Below are 18,635 nucleotides of genomic sequence, written 5' to 3'. Positions count from 1 at the left end.
TGAAAAGTTAGTTGTATTTTGATAAATTTACCTAAAATAAATATTGAAAATACTCTCTAAACAAAAGAAAAAGAATTACTTGCTCTAGTTTGTTTTTTAATTTCCCAAATACTTGGTTCTATTTAAAGCAATGGCCATAGAAAAGAAAAACTCCCGAGAACATGAAAACTGAAGGGCTTTAATTCATAGATGCTTCAATGTTTCTCTAAAAGGGTACATAGAATGTGCATCTCTCTCGAGAAAGGGGCTGGGGTCTTGGTGGTAGCACCTCTACACTCTAATCATTATATTATGGTTTCTATTTCCACTGATATCACCCCACTAACACTTTTAAAAAACTATTTCTTAAACTATTTGAAAAAAAAATGGGTAGGAGCTTGTTTTGCTTCTGAATTACCCAAAAAAACAAAGAGTGTGCATCTTTTTCTCACTCTCTCTCAAAAAACAAAAGAGTGTGCATCTTTTTCTCACTCTCTCTCAAAAAACAAAGAGTGTGCATCTTTTTCTCACTCTCTCTCAAATTGTGGGACAAAATTATGTGATCTCACATGAGCCAATTTTACATTTGCTTCAAAGCTGCATAAAAGTTTCAGGTAGTAAAATCGTATAAAGGCCATACATTTTTCAAACAATTAGATTTAAGTGTTTGGATAATCAAAATCAAGATAATTCAGTGTTATCAGAATAAGATCGGGTGTCAAACTAGTGAAGGGTTTAGTCTAATTAAAATCAATCCAACCATTGGTCGAACTGGCAAGATCAGGCTTTAAAATATTAAAAATATGAAATGTATTAGAAAAAATTTACCCACTTCGATCGGACTGCTGAAAGCTGGTCAAACCCTAGTTTTGACTCGTTTTTTAACCAATTTGACTTTTATTCTGAACCAGACTAATTAAAGCACCAGTCGGCAGTCAGATTGGTTCGGTCCAATTTTGATAACCATGCCCTAATCCAATTCACTTCTTTTTACAATCTATATACTCGTATCCTCAATGGAAAAACTTTTTGCAGATTATGCTATAACCAAAATATACTTCCCTGGCATAACCAAAATATACTTCCCTGGCATAAAAAGGTCTATTTATTTAATATTTGTCATGTTATCTTATGATGCCTTCACTGTTTGTTCAACTTTCTTTATTTAGATTTTTCTACTATTCTTTACAATCAAATGATGCCTATGGGCCCTTTTTGTTTTATAAGATGTTCATGCCACGCACGTGACCCCAACTACATGAACCTAATACCATTTAGTGGAAGACCACCATTTTAATTATTATGAAATTTAGAGTGAGAGATTCCTTCCTTCCCTAACAAAAGGACACGGTTTCTATGCAGCCAGCTCGCATATTGTAGAAATGCGGGCTTGATAATAAATATATTTTTAAATATAATTTGATACTAATTTTTAGAAAATATATAATATTTAACATTGAGATCATGAATAGGAAACTTTGTTTTTTTTTTAAACTAAAAATAATAATTATATTAAAAAAACATTTGGACCAATAATTACAATTGTTTTCGGATGGACCACCTATTTGCATCCATCTTTATGATGGATGCTTTATAACTTTGGACAACATATTGTAGAAATGCGGTCCAGCTTGCATGAAACAATTTTCCCTAACAAAATAAGGAAAAAGTTTAGATAAGGTGTGGCCCTAAACAATCAAATTAAGGCACACCTCAAAAATTCGTTAGAAATGGTGAAAAACTCTCAATTTGATCATCTCGACCTCAAAAAGTATAGAGAACAGAAAAAAATAGATTTCAAATTTTAGAAAATAATACATTTTGTAATGTATTATCTAGACCATCAATTTTCATGATTTTCAAGTGTTCATCTATTGCTCAAGCTACACCATTTTTTAACTTTAAATTTTCTAATTAAAGCTGAAATAAATTTTCAAGCCCACATAAAGATTTATGATACTAAAACAACATATTTCGATACTATTTGAAAGTGCGTCCTACTTTGATTGTTTAGGAACTCAGCCTAATACAAACCACACCCTCAAAATAAATACGAGGATGAGTAAGAGTCATAGTGCTTCACAAGGATCAAAGATGCTGTCTATTTGAGTCAAATGTGCTAAAGGTAATGGAATATTTGTGAGCTTTCCATCATATTTAAAAGACCGATGTTGTTAAATATTATAATTTACTAATGGAATAGGAAACTATAACTCAAAATTCAACTATAAATTTCCTTTCATTTTGAACCTTTCCATGGAATTCCGGATTCATGCTTTAAAGGAGTGAGTCATGATTCATGGGAATTTTGTTTATTAGTTTTATAAGGGTTATATGTTTTGGTACTTCATGCTCTTCCCTTTTCATATGTTGTGATAAGAAAATAATACTTAAAAATAATATAAAATATTACACAACCAATGCTCCCACATGGAAAAAGAGATTAGAAACCACACTCGCAAAATTGGGCTCATGTTCTTTTACTGTGTAACCTGACTAACAATGATACCTTCTCATTGTAACCCAATTTTGTGCCATATAGGGGCCACCTATCCCTATTTCCTAGATAAATAATTAATGGGTTTTATATGGATTGATGGGGTTTTTCCATAGTTGTAGTACAAAATGAAATAGTTGTCATAATGAGGGCTCCATATCATTAAAGGCACTTCTGATTATTGAATCTAAACATATTATATAGAAACCTAATTGGATGCAAACAATTAATAGATTGTAGAAAAATAGCAAAGAATAATACAAAAGATTTATATGGTTAGTCACTAACGTGATAATATCTCAGGCGAAGATGATCAATAGTCTCATTATCATAACCCTAAAAAGTAGTAGACAACTTTCTCTCAAGAATTCCTTATATGAGCCACATAAACATATAAATACCTTGTAAAAGGTGTGCAAGGGGGAGCAGAAGGTGATTTAGGAGTTCAGATTTGTTTTGCTGCACCTGTTGTACTTATGTAGGCCTTTTTCCTTCTTCTTTTTTTTTTTTTTTTTTTCATGTTTATTAAGGAGACAATTAGTTGGCAGATTTTTTGGCTAAGGGGGTGATACTGAATTGTCTCTTATATTGTAATTTCCTTCTAATAAAATTAGAGAATTCCTATTAAAAAAAAAAGTCTCCAAGTCTAAATTAAAATCAAATTTACGCATATATAAAAAAACCCCAACGCAAGCCCCATATATTTCAAGTTGGAGGCTTCAGCCTCTTAACCAAGGTCAAAATAAGATATTAGGTTATACCAAATTCAAGACATAATTTTACTCAACAAAACCATCCTTTCAAATGAGATAAGATCTACTTCATTTAACAAACGGTTGTGGCCCTATCAAAATAAATAAATCCTCACCTCATAACTCATCGAAAATTGCAAGTCAAACATTGGAAAAACTTTACATTGATCATCACGACTCGAACATTATGGTTGTGAAAAAAAATGGGATTTAAAGGTCTAAAAATAGTGTACACTATAACAAATTATCTAGACGATCTATTCAACTTTAAAAATAAGTTTTCACAGATCCGCAAGATATGTACCATTTTTTGAGTTTCTAATTTTATTGTTGGTGTTAGAAATTGATTTTAGGGCCATCATAGATATTTGGTCGTTGAAAATACTCTCCATATGAGGATTTGAGGTGAGGCTTTATTTTGTTTTCATAAAGCCTAGGTCTTATAAAACCCTCATCCATGCATAAAAATTGTGAAAATATTTTGATAGAGAAAACATTAAATAATAATAATAATAATATATATATATATATATATAAGCTATCATGCCTTAATGAATCTAAACCATGCATGCCAATTATTTGAATTTGGACCATCCGATAAGGGCGTGTACTAGTGGGTCCCACTTCTAGACTTTCAGGGCTGTCTATATAGCACTTGGAAGCAACTAAGACAAAGTCCCCATAGAAATATGTAAAGTTTAGGTATATAAGAAGCCTTGGGGGATGGTATTTGGAATCATTGACCATTGAAAAAATGGGTAAAAACCTTGACAAGACAAAGCTCCAATAATTACACACAAAGTGAGGATAGAGGAGACAAAACCAATCTTATTTGCAAATCCCAATACTTTTGATTAAGGGCCTTCATTTTTTAGCACACCCAACAAGAACTTATTTGGCATTATTTTATTGTTCAGTCAATCTTTCAGGGGCACTAGCCTTAACTATGATAATGGTGGGCCCGCATGGTGGTCTCTCAAGGTTTTATTACGTTTTTATTCAAGCATGACCATGTTCCTAAGGTTTGGTCCCTAAAACTTTTGAGTTCATGCTGGTAAAAGATAGATGCTGAGCCTTAAAATAATGGGAATCAATAGATGGATTGTCTTTGAGCTAAATTGGGCATCCCTTTTATCCCCCAAAAGCCACAAAACTTAGTTTTTCCCAAGGCTTTTGGTGGACAGATGGAGGGCATTTTGATTATATTTGGAAAGCGAACCACATTGTAAAAAGGGAAAGGCAGCATGGATTGAATTTTGGTGAGAGAGACTAAAATGGAGGATTCCATCTTTGGAAACCCTAATTACATCCTTATAACTTACTATAGAATGTATTCAGAAAAGGGAAAGCTTTCTATATTTCCCCTACAACATAGAAACTCTATCTTCCCCTTACTATCCAGCCGTCTGTTTTTTATCAAGAGAGTCACTTATCGTTTGATCTTAGATTCGACGTCTCAAAATATTTTATTTTTAGTTTTTTTAATACAAATTTTTTGAACATAAAATTTGGTACGTGCCATCTTCTCATTGGGGCGCACCTATAAAAAATATTAACATTAATTTTTTGATAAAATATAATAACCAAAATACCCCTTGAATCTTTCAGGGGTATTTGGTCATCTTATTTTGTTGAAAATATTTTTTTTATATATTTTTATTTAGTGTGAGTTTAATAGAGGAATGAATGTCCAAAATTTGGTGTCAAAATAGTTTATAGAAAAAAAGTAAAAATAAAAAAGTGTAGAGACGTGACCTTGTGATTGGGACAATCTTAACCCTCCATTAAAAAATGAACGGTTGGATAAGGGGGAAGATAGAACTTCTATGCTTTACGAGGAACATACAAAGCTTTCCCTTCAAAAAAACTTAATGTAGACTGTCAAATTAGAGCGGAAGATGATTCATGTAATGATGCCCAATCTTTCACTATACTCCTATCTAGATTAGAGCTAGCAATAGATCGGGCCGGCCCTTACCCTAGCCCTTATATCACCGGCCTGGCTTGGACCTAGCTAAGGAGGCCCTAGTTGTGTCCGGACCGGGCCTAGTAGACTTAGAGAAAAAAAGAAAAAAATAAGAGAAATATGGTTATGCCTAGCCCAGCTATAGGGCCATGGTGGCCCCACCCTAGTCCATCTCTTGGGTGACATTTTGTGGCCCAAGCGCTACTTTTTTAATGTTGAGTCGATGAGGACAAGGTGGGCCAACCAGCCAACTACCGTTTTGAAGAAGAAGAGGGGCGGACAACTTATATCTTTTGTGTCACATTTTTTTGTGTATATCCCCCTTTCTTTCCTTTTCTAGTTTTTTTTTTTTTTTTTTTTTTTTTTGAGTATCGAGATAAGGCACAATGTGTGCAAATTTTCAGGTCCATTACACCTGCTTTTACATAAAAAAAAAAATCAACGTGTAACGGTGATCTTACATTTCTTAATTATTCAATTTGTGCCATTGGTTATTTACTATTCTATTGGTCAGCTTTCTACACCCACAAATGTACGTTGCAATATAATATTGGAAAGTACATAATGAGACCATTTACTTTTGATACAAGCTGGTCACAATTAATCTTGACTATTGGATGTAAAATTGGATGACTACATTTATTTTATTGACAAAGTTCAAAATTCAAAAGAAATTTTTTCGAGCTTTGTGACTCACCCAAGCTATCAGATTCCACATTAGATGGTCACAAGTAACTATGAGCTCCCTATATCAAAGGTTACTGATCTCATTGTATATAATCCCATATAATATATAGGGTATTGTTCTTGTATGGCTACGGCTTTATGATATTTGGTAAATCCGCACCTCATTGCCTAGTTCAAGCAAAATCTTTATGATGACTTGCAAATCTATTTTTTGCCGTAATAGAATTTGAAGCTCCAAAGTGATACATATCAATGGACACTTGAAATGAAAGTCCAAAAAATAGGTTACAAAGGCCATAATTGTCTGGGAAAGGGGCTGAGGTCGTAGTGGTAGCATCCCTACACCCTAGTCACCATGTTGTGGCTTTCATTCCCATTGACACTACCTCACTAACACCTTCAAAAAATTAACTGCTAAACTATTTTAAAAATAGGTTTGGGCATCTCTTCCACACCGAAATTTCTCAAAAAAAAAAAAAAAAAGAAAAAAAAAAGACCATAATTATCGTAGTCGAGATAATCGGCATTTTCTAGTCTTGCATACACCTTTTTCCTGCATTCTCATTATGCCTATTCCTCAATTCTTACATAGAGTCATGAAAACATTGAATTTTTTCAGATATACATGCAACTCTCAACATAAGCTTCCCTTCAATTTCAAATTTACACAACATCCAATCAAAGCCTGATCTTTCACAAGCCAACACTCTCTTGAACTCCCTGCTTATACAAATGGATGGCCCATGTAGAGCTTCCAAGCACAAACTTTCATGTGCACAATTACCAAATTGACCTTCCTCTTACCTGCTATTTTAAAACAAATACTCTTGAATATTGACTATAATGCCCATGCCTTTTCAATGTGTGAGAAGAATAATAAAAAAAAAAAAACCATGTAGAGCATACGGAATTTTGACTTAAAGTCACTCTACCTTGGAAATCGCAAGAACTTAAGAAGGAGATGAAGACATGAAGCCAAAAGAGAAGATGTACAGCTCTCCCAACTTGCATAAATTACTACCAAAATTAACAATTCTCTATTTTTTGTTATATTTTTTGTTATATTTCTCCTGAAAAGACAATTGTTCATATAATTAAGTAAAAATAAATAGTGATCATATCAGTTTATACATTGATACATCTTTTAAGCCTATCACTCTCACTAACCTCCTAACCTCTCCATAAATACCCCATAAACAAACCCTATTCTTCCTTACAAATCTTCAGCTTCAGCCAAGAAACATAATCCAACTTTTCTCTCTCCCTCTGTTTATCTCCCTTCTCTTCTTTGCCTTCAATCCCTCCCTACATCAAACACAAGAAAAATAACCAACCTCTCTCTCTCTGCATTCATGGATTTCCAAAACCATGCATATCCACCACCATCTTACTCCCCATCATCATCTTCATCATCATCAGCATCCTCATCACAAGAGAAAAGAACCAGAAGAAGAAATCAAGAACCAGGGAGGTTTCTTGGTGTGAGGAGACGGCCTTGGGGGAGATATGCAGCTGAAATAAGAGACCCATCCACTAAAGAAAGGCATTGGCTTGGAACCTTTGACACAGCTGAGGAGGCAGCCTTAGCCTATGATAGAGCAGCAAGATCAATGAAAGGGCTAAAAGCAAGAACCAATTTCATGTATTCAGATATGCCTCATGGTTCTTCTTTAACCTCCATTATATCCCCTGATGACTCAGAAAACCTCAAGAAAAGCCTTTTAATGGCTTCCATGATAACCCCTGCTAATACCCCATTTTTGAACCAGCACCAAAACCAATCCTCAGAAGCTCCTTTCTCCTTTGATTTTCTTCAATTTCAGAATCTGAATACTGGGTTTTCGTGCTCAAACCCAGCTTCTTCGGGTTCCGAAACTTCAGGGAATTTAGAACCCCAATTACCCACCTTTAAAACGGAGTCAGATGGGTTGTTGAGCTCTGTTTTGGAGAGTGGCAGTGGTGGGGTTACTTCTCAATCCATTTCCTCTGTCCAAAACGCAATGTGTGAAGAAGTGGAGTTTGGTTTGTGGGCTGATTCTTATTTTCAGAGTGGTTTTAGTGAAGAGATTGGAGTTGATTCTTCAATGACCAGTAGCCAATGCATGGGCTATAATGGTGGCTATGATTCTTTCATGAACAGTCCCTTGTTGGGGTGCATGCCTCAGGTCCCTGATACCCAGTCCTGTTCTATGCCTGCTCCTACAGAAGCCATTGACATTGGTTCTTACCTTTTCTACTAAAACACCAAGAAATAGAGGAAGAGAGCTGGATTTGTCTTCATCTTTTGAGTGAGGGTCCAAAGGGAAAATGGTTCTTTCTTTTGTTTTAAACTTTTAACAATTTGTTGTGTGCGTGTGTGTGTGTGTGTGTGTGAGAGAGAGAGAGAGAGAGAGAGAGAGAGAGAGAGAGAGAGGAGCTTTCTTGGTTAGAGATAGAAGCTAGAGAGAGGAGACAATGGTTTCTTTCCTCTGCAGATAGAAGCTAGGTTTCTCCCTTTTTGGTAACACAGAGAGAAACTTCTTCTCTTCTCTTTTAATCAGAGAAATGGAAAAAGATACGACTTTAGTTTTTGGGGGAGAGAGAGAAGCCTTTTGGGTTTGGAGATTCAATGCAATAATAGTTTGGTCACATCAGATGGGGATCTCTTTCCACAGGCTGATTCAGATTCACACTGACCAAAGCTCTGTTCCATCTCTTGCAGGTGCCACTTTTCCGATGCATGGAATGTTTAAGGAATCCCTATGAGGTTTCGCACAGCTACCATAAAGGGTTAGGCAAAGCTGTAAAATTTAAGGAGCCCCATGTTTTTTTTTTACTTTCAAGCTTTTATTTGTGTTACATTTTAGCTACTTTTGTGTACCCCTTGTTTCTTGCAAACTTCTATATTTAGAATATTAGAGAGCTTAATTAAAGTGTAGGCAAAGTAGTGTTTTCTTTCTTGTGAGTCGTGTTTTACTTTAAAGTTGGTCATCACATTGTGTGTTTGCTTCTTGCTTTGGACTGATATTTGGTGGTATTATGACCATGTTGCAAATATTGCCAATGGTTTTATGCTCCCCCAGGAGCATCGTGTGCATTCACTACCTCAAGTAAAATCGTATCTAGCCGTACTACCTCAATATTTGGGGCAAAGAACTTCAAAGAAGACAAAACAAGAAGGAAAAAAAAGGAAAAAAGAAAAGAATAGAAATATCATATACATTGTATATGATGATAAGTTTGAACAGAGTTTTATGCTGACTGCCTACCTAACATAATCCAGCCCTTTTACTCGGGCATGGGACGGGATAAGAGAGTTTAAGGTCTTCTTAAATCGCATACATTATATATGTACTTAAAAAATAACTTTCCAAAATTGAGTAAAGACCATACAATTTTAGATAGTCGGATATATAGGAATTCAAGATTCAACTTTTTTTTTTTTCTGACAAAGAGCATAAATTATATAAAAAGGATACCCAACGGGATAATATCATTCAAAATTGAAAGTGAAGGTAGCGCCGCTACCCCTTTGGCTAAGAAATCAGTGAAGCCGTTAGCTTCCCTAAAAACATGATGAAAAGTAGCAGGAACACTTATCACCGGCTCGAGAATTTGAAGCTAGAGATATTTGAGTTCCCAGGGAACCCTTATCTCCTTCTTGCACCACTTAATAACATTCTACGAGTCCCCCTCAATTATACAAGTTCTACCCACAAAATTGGATTGAAGTAGTTTTAAACCTTGTGGAAGAGCTGCCATTTCAACAAAGTTAGCAGTGGCTTCTTCGAACCTGCAAATGAGAGACAGACTAGACCATTGGAGTCAAGAACCACTCCCCCAATACCTGCCTTCCCAGGGTTACCTTATGAGCTTACGTCAAAATTTAAATTAAGGGCATTAAGGGGAAGTGAACACCAAGCAGTCCTAGGCCTTGTGAGCATACGTCAAAATTTAAATTAAGGACATTAAGGGGAAGTGAACACCAAGCAATCCTAGGCCTGTATCGAGTCGAACCCAAAGAGATTAAATTGTGGAGTTGAATCATAACATCCACTTCTGGTAAACTCCATCCTTCATTTGTTGCAACCAACCAACACAATAAGGAATGCTTGATTTTGAGAAGCACCCTTTAAAGGGGAGCCAATCCCCTTCAAAAGTACGTCTATTTTGCTCCAGCCAGATTTCCCACATAATCACACCCCTGCTATCATTCAAATAACTTTTTCAACTTTTGGCAAACTAGGTATTGACAGGTTTGTTACAATAACGATCACATCTTGAGGCAGAGGTATGCTAATACCCATCATGACCAAAAACCAATGTCACATCCTAGCAGCAAAATGACAGTGAAGGAAAAGGTGAGCCCCAGATTCAAAATCTTCCTTACACATCAAGCAAATGTTTGGAAGAATTTTACCCTTCTTGATAAGATTATCAACAGTGAGAATCTTATCTTGTACCTCGAGCCATATGAAAATCTGAACTTTATGAGGTTATAGGTCATTTCCAAATCTTTGCCACTTATGGCATTGACCATCTTCACCGGCCATGAAAGAGAAAACTGTAGTATAACTTGACTGAAAACACTCTATCACTTCCTTCTTCCCATATAACCTCATCATCCGAGGCATTCGGTATGCACCGTTCAACAAGTTCAGAAGAGAACTAAGTTGCTCTATAAATTCATCATTCAATCTGCTACATGGTAAACTCACATTCCAGAAGACTTGGTTACCAACTCCTTCACAATTATCAACAACCTTGCAATTCGGGTTGGTTACCTTCTCGAATAAGTCATGAAACAAGAGTTTCAGAGAATAGTCCCCAACCCACTTATGGTGCCAAAAGGAGATGTGAGAGCCATCACCAACTACCCATCTCATACTTCTATCAATAAATGGTTCACAAAGAGCAAGGTCTCTAAAAGGAAGACCTAGACCCTCTCCTACTTGTTCCTAACCACATACCATGTCTATCCATCTCATATTTTACAACCAAAACTTTAAACTACAACTGGTCCTTCAAGAGGGGGCTTCGCCACCACCATTTATAACAGAGAGCCTGATTAACAATTTTAACTTTCCACTTTTTGGGTACACACTATCTCATCTCAAAAGATGGTATTTTCTATCATCATCATATGAGAACCACAAAAAATCACTCATCATCCTCTTTGTTTTTTAAACAAACAATTGCATGCATTGGAAGGATTGACATATGGGCAAATTAGCCAAACATGATTGAAGCAACGTAGCCCTCCCTCCTAAAGATAGGCATTTAGGCTTTCATAGGTCCAACTTGGTTTGGACACAGTGGAGGACAGTATCCCAAGTAGACGTGGTTAGCCTTCTATTTGAAATTGGTAGCCCTAAATAAGTGATTGAGAATTTATCCCCCCTACAGCCCAGAGCCCTTGCCAAGTCTTGGACCACCCCTTCCTCACAAATTATGCTAATCAAGGACGTTTTATTAAAATTGACCTTTAATCCAATCATTACCTCACAAATATTGAAAAACGTGGCTATATTGGTCACTTGCATAATATATGCATCACAAAACAGCAAGGTATCATTTGCTTATTGCAAATGCGAAGAATCCCCAACTTCGAAACCCTTGAAATACCCTCTCCCCTCTATATTATTAATCATCAGACTCAAACACTCAGCATATAGAGTGAAAATAAATTGTGTTAGGGGATCACCTTACCTTAAACCCCTCGATACTCTAAAGAAACCAATGAGATTACCCTTAAAAAGCATAGTGAGCCGAGGAGAGACATCCAAAAATCCAACTCCTCCATTTTCCCCCAAACCCCATCTTCCACGTAGCTTCTAGTAGAATATCTCATTCTACTCTGTTATATGTATTTTCCATGTCTAATTTTATAACCACCACTGGATTTTGGCTAATCACTCTAGAATGGCTACATTCATATGCTATCAAAACATTATCCGTAATCAGTATATCTTGGATGAAAGCAGATTGTGGGCCTGATACAACCAAAGGTAATACCACTTTTAATCATTCTGTATAAAGTTTTTGCCACAATTTTATATAAGCTAGTAAGCAAGCTAATGGGTCTTATATCACTAAGATCAGCAATAACATTTTTCTTTTTTGGCAATCAAAGTGATGTACGTGGAATTGACCCTGCTAAATAACTCCCCCCTTCTCATGAAATCTCACCATTTCCAACAGACCCAAATTCGTTAAACTCCAAAAATTTTGGAAGAAAAATAATGGGAAACCAGCAAATCCTGAAGCTTTATCACCTGGCAAAAGAAAAACAACTCTTTTTAGATCCTCTAGGGATACCTCAGCCTCAAGCTGAGCAACAAGTCCAAGGGTTAAGCATTTGAAAGGGACCCTATTGATCCTCGGGGTAAAAAACACTTCTGAGGAAAATGCCTTCTTGAAGTGCCCTTCCACAGCTTGAGTATCATCAGGGTCTAACACCCAAGAAGATGGAGATGCCCGATATATCATTCTGTATTTTACTAGCACTGACAATAGCATGGAAGAACTTATTGTTACGATCTCCTTCTTTTAGCCACTTGGATCTAGATCGTTGTTTCCAGTAAATTTCTTCCATTCTTCTTAAGTCAAAGAGAGACTTAAGTTTGTTGTTCATTTCCATACTTATCTCTTCAGTCGAAACTCCCACTTGCTGAATATTGAGATCCAACAGTTCTTTATCTAGTAAAGTCTCTTCAATTTTTGTTCTAACTATATATGTTCTCCTTTTTCCATACCTTCTCTTGCTCTTGAGCCATACTAGGGTCCATCTTTATCCAACTTTTTGGGGGTAATTATTTTATTTAAATGATACTCATTAGACGATTCTAAACGCTATCATGGACCCCAATGTTTTTGACAGAAAAAAATCTTCCTAAGTGACTCAATCTTCCTTAGTGGATCTTTTGCTTGAGAAGTGTACAGTATGCTCCTACAGGAGTACACTATACCTGTTCACTATTGCCATAAGATTATACGCGCATATCCTCTATTCACTTGGTAGGGTAATATAACTTGTTATACTCCTTAAGAAAAACATAGAAGAACTAGGAATTAGGAGTTGCTTGAAATAGAGGTTGAGGAAATAGCCATGTCTTATTCATTTCTAGAGTAAAAAATGATTGATAATTATTTTAAGGGTAATTAACATAAATATCCCTTGTTTTTGAAAATTTTGAAACGTACCCAAATTTTTTAAAATCTACATCCATACCCATTCTCTAATGGTTTTTTATTGTTTTTAACCAAAAATGTCAATCACGGTTTTATTAAAACCATGATTGTCCAAGGACCTTCCACACATCACGGTCATAGTTCTAGAGTCCTAAAAGAACCATCATGGTTCTAGGATGTGTTATGGACCACCACAATACTAATAGTACCGCGATGGTGAACCCTAAAATACCCTTGTGCTTTGAGGATCACCGCGGCACTATTTGTGTTGATGCGTCCCCACGGCACTAATTGTGCCATGATGCTCAAAGCACCACAATATTGTGGTGCATTGAGAAGCACCACACGACCGGAGGGAGTGTCACTGTTCTATTAGAGCCATGATATTCCCGTCAGAAGGTATAATGGAAAAAAAAAAGGTTAGGTGTGGGGAAAATGGGTATGGATGTAATTTTTTTTAAAAAAAAATTGGGTATGAAGTTTGTTGGGATGTGCACTTTTATTATTCTAACACCTACGAAAAGATTTAGGGCTCCTAACTTCCCAAAGAAAATAGATTCCTATTGTTTATCAATGCAAGACATGCCTTTTGGCTCCACTTGTGTGCCCTTGAAATTATATGTTTCTTAGTCCTATTTCCTAAATAATTCATGTGACGAAGATACAGGGCTATATATTCATACCTTTCCATGTATAGGTGAATGCATATAGAATTAACAAGAGAAGGCTATGGATTGCAAGAAAGCTTGAAGTGACTGATGGCCGAGAGAAAATTGTCTCATGGTACATAGATTGGCATACAATGTGTTTAGGTAATAGTTTCAGGGTCCACTACCTGTGTATATGGTTGGTATGAATGTTTTCAATGTTGGATTCGGTCCCGGACTCAAACCATGAGCCCGGCCGAGTTAGCTCGGTGACTCAAACCAATTCGGCCTTAAAATTAAAAAAATGTAAAATTTTATTAGGAAGTCACGAAACATTATTACATTGAGAAGTGGAAAAATCATAAATGAAAGGCATATGTATTGATCAGAAAAGGGAAAAGTTACATATAATGAGGATTTCATCTCTCAGAGTGTTAAACATCCGTTCAACAGTCTAAAACGGAAAACATAACAACAATGAGTTACACATAAGCATTAAATGATGAGTAGGATCAAAGTCATCCATGTTACCCCTATTCCGATTATTATTTGTTAATATTTTAGGATCGGGTCTGGCAGTTCGATAACTTGGGTCAACCCTCCTAAACTGATAACTTGGGTCAACCCGAACTCATAGGAAACCCTTTGTCTCACAATCGGGACCCCCCCTCCGATGGGGAACTAAAATTGATTCAAATGAAGTGTTTGGTGAATCGGCTGACTCGCACTATTTTTGGGGAGTCTCCTCACAAAATATATTTTTAAAGTGTATTTTTATTCCAAAATTTTAGAGTTCAATAATCTCAACCTTGACAATGGTCGAGATTTAGATTTTTTTTTTTAAAAAAAATATAAATGTTATTTTTTTAAACCCTTTGCATTTTAACTTTTATAGGATTTTACATTTTGCTACATCCATCATCTTAGAGATGATGATGATGGACATTAGATAGACAAGGGACATGGTAATAGGTGAGTGGCTGACTCACCAAAACCGTGGCCTTATTAAAAATATGCATAAAATATTAAAGGGAAAAGTTTATGTAGATCCTACGCTCTAAACAATCAAATTAGAGCCTATCTCAAAGAGGTTGTTTTGATGATCAAATATCCTTAAATTGATCATCTCGACATCAAGATGCATGGACATGAGAAAAAAATAATTTCAAATTTTGAAAATAGTGCATCTTATAATGCATTTTTGGACCGTCAATTTTCAATAATTTCAAGTGTTCATAATCTGTTCGATTTACACTATTTTTTAAGATTTAAAATTTATAATTAAATATAAAAATATATTTTAAAACTATTCAATATTAAAACTACATTTCTTGATACTATTTGAAGGTGGGCTCTAATTTGAGTGTTGTGAGCTTCGGCTCTATACAAACCGCACCCAATGTTACATAGTTGTTCTCCTGGATGCATTTTGAATTAATTTTCGTAAAAGATGAAAGAAACGTCTCCCCAAAAGATTTACTAAAGGTTTGATTTTTGTCTGACAAATCATTTGCTTTTCCCCGCATAGTGCAATCAAAGATGATCATAAGGCAAATCAGTAAGGATAATTTTTCTTCAAAAATAAAAAGACTTCATTTTGATTGTGGGTTTTAGGTTTTGAGCACTAATTTGAGGTTATTTGACTGGAATTTTTTTATTAATAAGGAAAACTGCCCTTAAAATGAGGATATGCATATAATATTTCTTTATTTGATGAGGTTTTTGCTCAGTTACCCAGACCCGGAGTGAGAGTGGCTCCGGGGTTGGGAACAGGAGCATGCTACCGATGGCTGACCAAAGGTCCGGCTCTCAAAGAGTGGGTTCCAGTGAGGTATCAAGAACAGAACCTGATCCTAAACAAAAGAGGATCGCACTCCCATATGGAATGGGATCACATTGATTGGACCGCGCTCCCTACTTCTAATCATGATCCCAACCCAAACAAGTGGATTCGTGTTCCCAAAAACCATTGCTGCCCGTTCCGACTCTAACATAATCTCGATCCGGTTCATTCTACACCTCATTACCTAATATATAGACCATCTTGTTTGTAGGTGGAAGCACTTACTATAACAATGGTCATTAGGGCTAGATCCCCACACGGTCAACCCTATATGTCGGTGGATTAATTAAATTTCATCTATTAATTTTGTATGAAATTAATTCTTTTAACTCTTTTTTGAATTTTATTTTTGGAACATGCTAGTAGTATAATCTCACATAAGCCTAAAAAGGAGAGAGAAATGGAGAGAAAAAAGCATCATCAGTCATTTTTAGTTACAGTCATTTTATAAGTTACATAGTCTCAAGATGAAGTCAGAGAAAGAGAGGGTGCATGGTCTTAAGATGATGCCAAAGAGAGTGTGTGTTGCAAGAAACAATCAATTGATTCAATGTTAGATTGAGAAAATCTTCAAAAAGCAAATAAAAAAGCACCGAAACGCCAAAACGTTTTTCAATGGTGCATTTTTTTTTACACAGTAAAAAGAATTGGGATTACAGCTCTAGTAATCCGGAATTGAGGACATAATGATTCAGAGAATATGATCCACAAATCCAATGAACGAGCACCACGATATGTGGGCATTGAGATTCATGTGCTCATCAGATCTAGATCTCTAAAAAAAGGGAATGAGATCCCATAGAAAAAAAAAAAGGACATTCTGGTCAAGATCGTGGCACCGGAGCTCAGGATCTGGATTCCAGAGCGAGATCGATGCGGCGCTCCCGATAACTATGATATAGTTGCATTTTCACAAAATTTGGTAAAGATGTCCCTGAAAACCTCATCAAAAGAGCCACGGAATGCTGGAAAAACTTATGATGTCGTACAAATCGGGATACACAATGAAGGAACTTATGATGCCCTACAAAACCATTCTACTTGGCAGTGCAAGTGGTAGCTCCAAAACTCTATGCAGAAATATGTTATGAAATGGACAAGTTTCGGGGCTTGAAAAATACTTGAAATGGACAATTCGGATAAAGTGTTCTAAGATGGATTATTTCTAGGGGAAAGCTTTCTATGTTTTTTCTATAACATAAAATTCTATTCCCCCTTGTTCAACCGTCTATTTTTTAATGGAGGGTTAAGATTGCTCCAATCACAATGTCATGTCTCTATACTATTTTATTTTTAAGTTTTTTCTATAACTGTTTTGACATCAAATTTTGGACGTTCATTCCTCTATTAAACTTGCATTAATGAAAAATATAAAAAAAAATATTTTCAATAAAATAAAATGATCAAAATACCTCTGAAAGATTCAAAAAGTATTTTGATCATTATTTTTTCTCAAAAAATTATTTTTAATATTTTTTATAGGTGCGCCCCAAGGAGAAGATGGCACGTACTACATTTCATATTCAGAAAAATTGTATTAAAAAAACTAAAAATAAAATACTTTAAGATGCCGGATTTAAGATCAAACAATGAATGGCTCTCTTGATAAAAAATGGATGGCTGTATGGTAAGAGGAGGATAAAACTTCTATGTTGTAGGAAGAACATAGAAAGCTTTCCCTATTCTATGTTGTAGGAAGAACATAGAAAGCTTTCCCTATTCTATGTTGTAGGAAGAACATAGAAAGCTTTCCCTATTGTTAAGGTGTGAAACCTATTTATTTTCAACTTCACAATCATCAAGGTGGAAATGATCGATTTAAAGGTTTTTCCAGCTCCATACCGACATTTTCTTGTGAGATTCGAAGTACGGCTCTATCATCATAGTTCTTCTTTGCCTTACTGATGCGCTCTTTGCTTTTCTATTGATAACTGTGTCACCAATCTCATGCTCTTGTTTGCCCTATAGCTTTTCATAGGGTCTAGACTTATTGATCTCTATTCCTTTTCACTTATTTTTGAAAAGCTTTGTGGTCCATTTTCATCATTTTCACATTTGCAAAGATTAATATAATTAGGTTTTATATTGTGTATAGCTTTAAGTCTTTTTCTTTTTTTTGGTAGTTTAGCGGGGATGGAGTATCAAGATGTCATGTTGTAGCACGTGCCACCCTAAACACCGCCTTGAGCCTATTCCTAAATGTTTTCATATTTTTAATCTTGATAAAAACTTATTTTGATAATAAGTTAATATTAAATTGATATATTGGAGCCCCTAAATTATATGACCAATATCTTATTATAAATAAATAAAAGGCCACAATATCCAAGCCTCTGCACTGATAATATCAAATATAAAAGTAATATCACTAAGAAAACACTTAAAACAACTCATAAGTGAACTTCAATAGTATTTCACCCATAGCTCAATACCATTCAAAGTCTATCAAATAGTCATAATTGTATGATAATTTTAAATTTTAAAAATTTTTATAAATCGTATTGGCCTCAATTTTTGTGGGTGTGTGCACCTCAGTCACATGTACCTAAATCAAATATTAATGATAATGCAAATGATAAAAAAAGCCAAATTACTCCTACATATATTTCACAGGTATTTATGTCATTTTAGTTTTTAATACTCTATTTGTGTGCAAGTTGGGTAGATGTACATACTCCCTAAATTTCAGATAAATTAGATTAAAAAATATCTAAAATTTAAATACAATTGGATAATTGTAGCCGTTTGATGGACCTTGGATGGTGACGAGCCACGAGTGAGGTATTGTAAAAATTCACTCACACGCATTTATAAGTGTTATCCTTCACAATATTTAGTTAAATTTTAATAGCTTTTATTTAAATTTATTTTAATTCATTCAATATTATTCTTATAGCTGCTTAATTTTTCTAATGAATTTCTTATATTATTTTAATTTCACTCTTTTGGACAATCTAAATACTATATAGAAATTTCTATTTATACTTTTTATTTTGAAAGGCATAACTAGCATAAAAAGGCCTCCCAAATTTTTTGACATGTTTTATTTTCGTACCCAATTCTATTTCTCTTGCACAGTACTTTATTTTGTAAA

General features: G+C 35.1%; 1 protein-coding gene across 1 annotated transcript; it reads left to right on the top strand.

Annotated features, from left to right (window-relative positions):
• The first annotated feature begins 6,920 nt into the window (after nucleotides 1–6,920).
• LOC18434527 (uncharacterized) lies at nucleotides 6,921–8,820 on the top strand. Its single transcript, XM_006844596.3, has 2 exons — nucleotides 6,921–8,169; nucleotides 8,583–8,820. The coding sequence occupies exon 1, from the start codon at nucleotides 7,234–7,236 to the stop codon at nucleotides 8,119–8,121; it is 888 nt and encodes a 295-aa protein (XP_006844659.1). The 5' UTR covers nucleotides 6,921–7,233; the 3' UTR covers nucleotides 8,122–8,169; nucleotides 8,583–8,820.
• The last annotated feature ends 9,815 nt before the right edge of the window (nucleotides 8,821–18,635 follow it).

This window comes from Amborella trichopoda, chromosome 6 (assembly GCF_054954075.1).
Source record: "Amborella trichopoda isolate Santa Cruz 75 chromosome 6, AtrichopodaSantaCruz75HAP2 v2.0, whole genome shotgun sequence".
Lineage (NCBI taxonomy): Eukaryota > Viridiplantae > Streptophyta > Magnoliopsida > Amborellales > Amborellaceae > Amborella > Amborella trichopoda.
This window is presented reverse-complemented; position numbering and strand designations above follow the sequence as displayed.

What these genes read in the sequence shown, in the direction of transcription:
- LOC18434527 (XM_006844596.3), top strand. Translation starts at nt 7,234, where the DNA reads ATGGATTTCCAAAACCATGCATATCCACCACCATCTTACTCCCCATCA.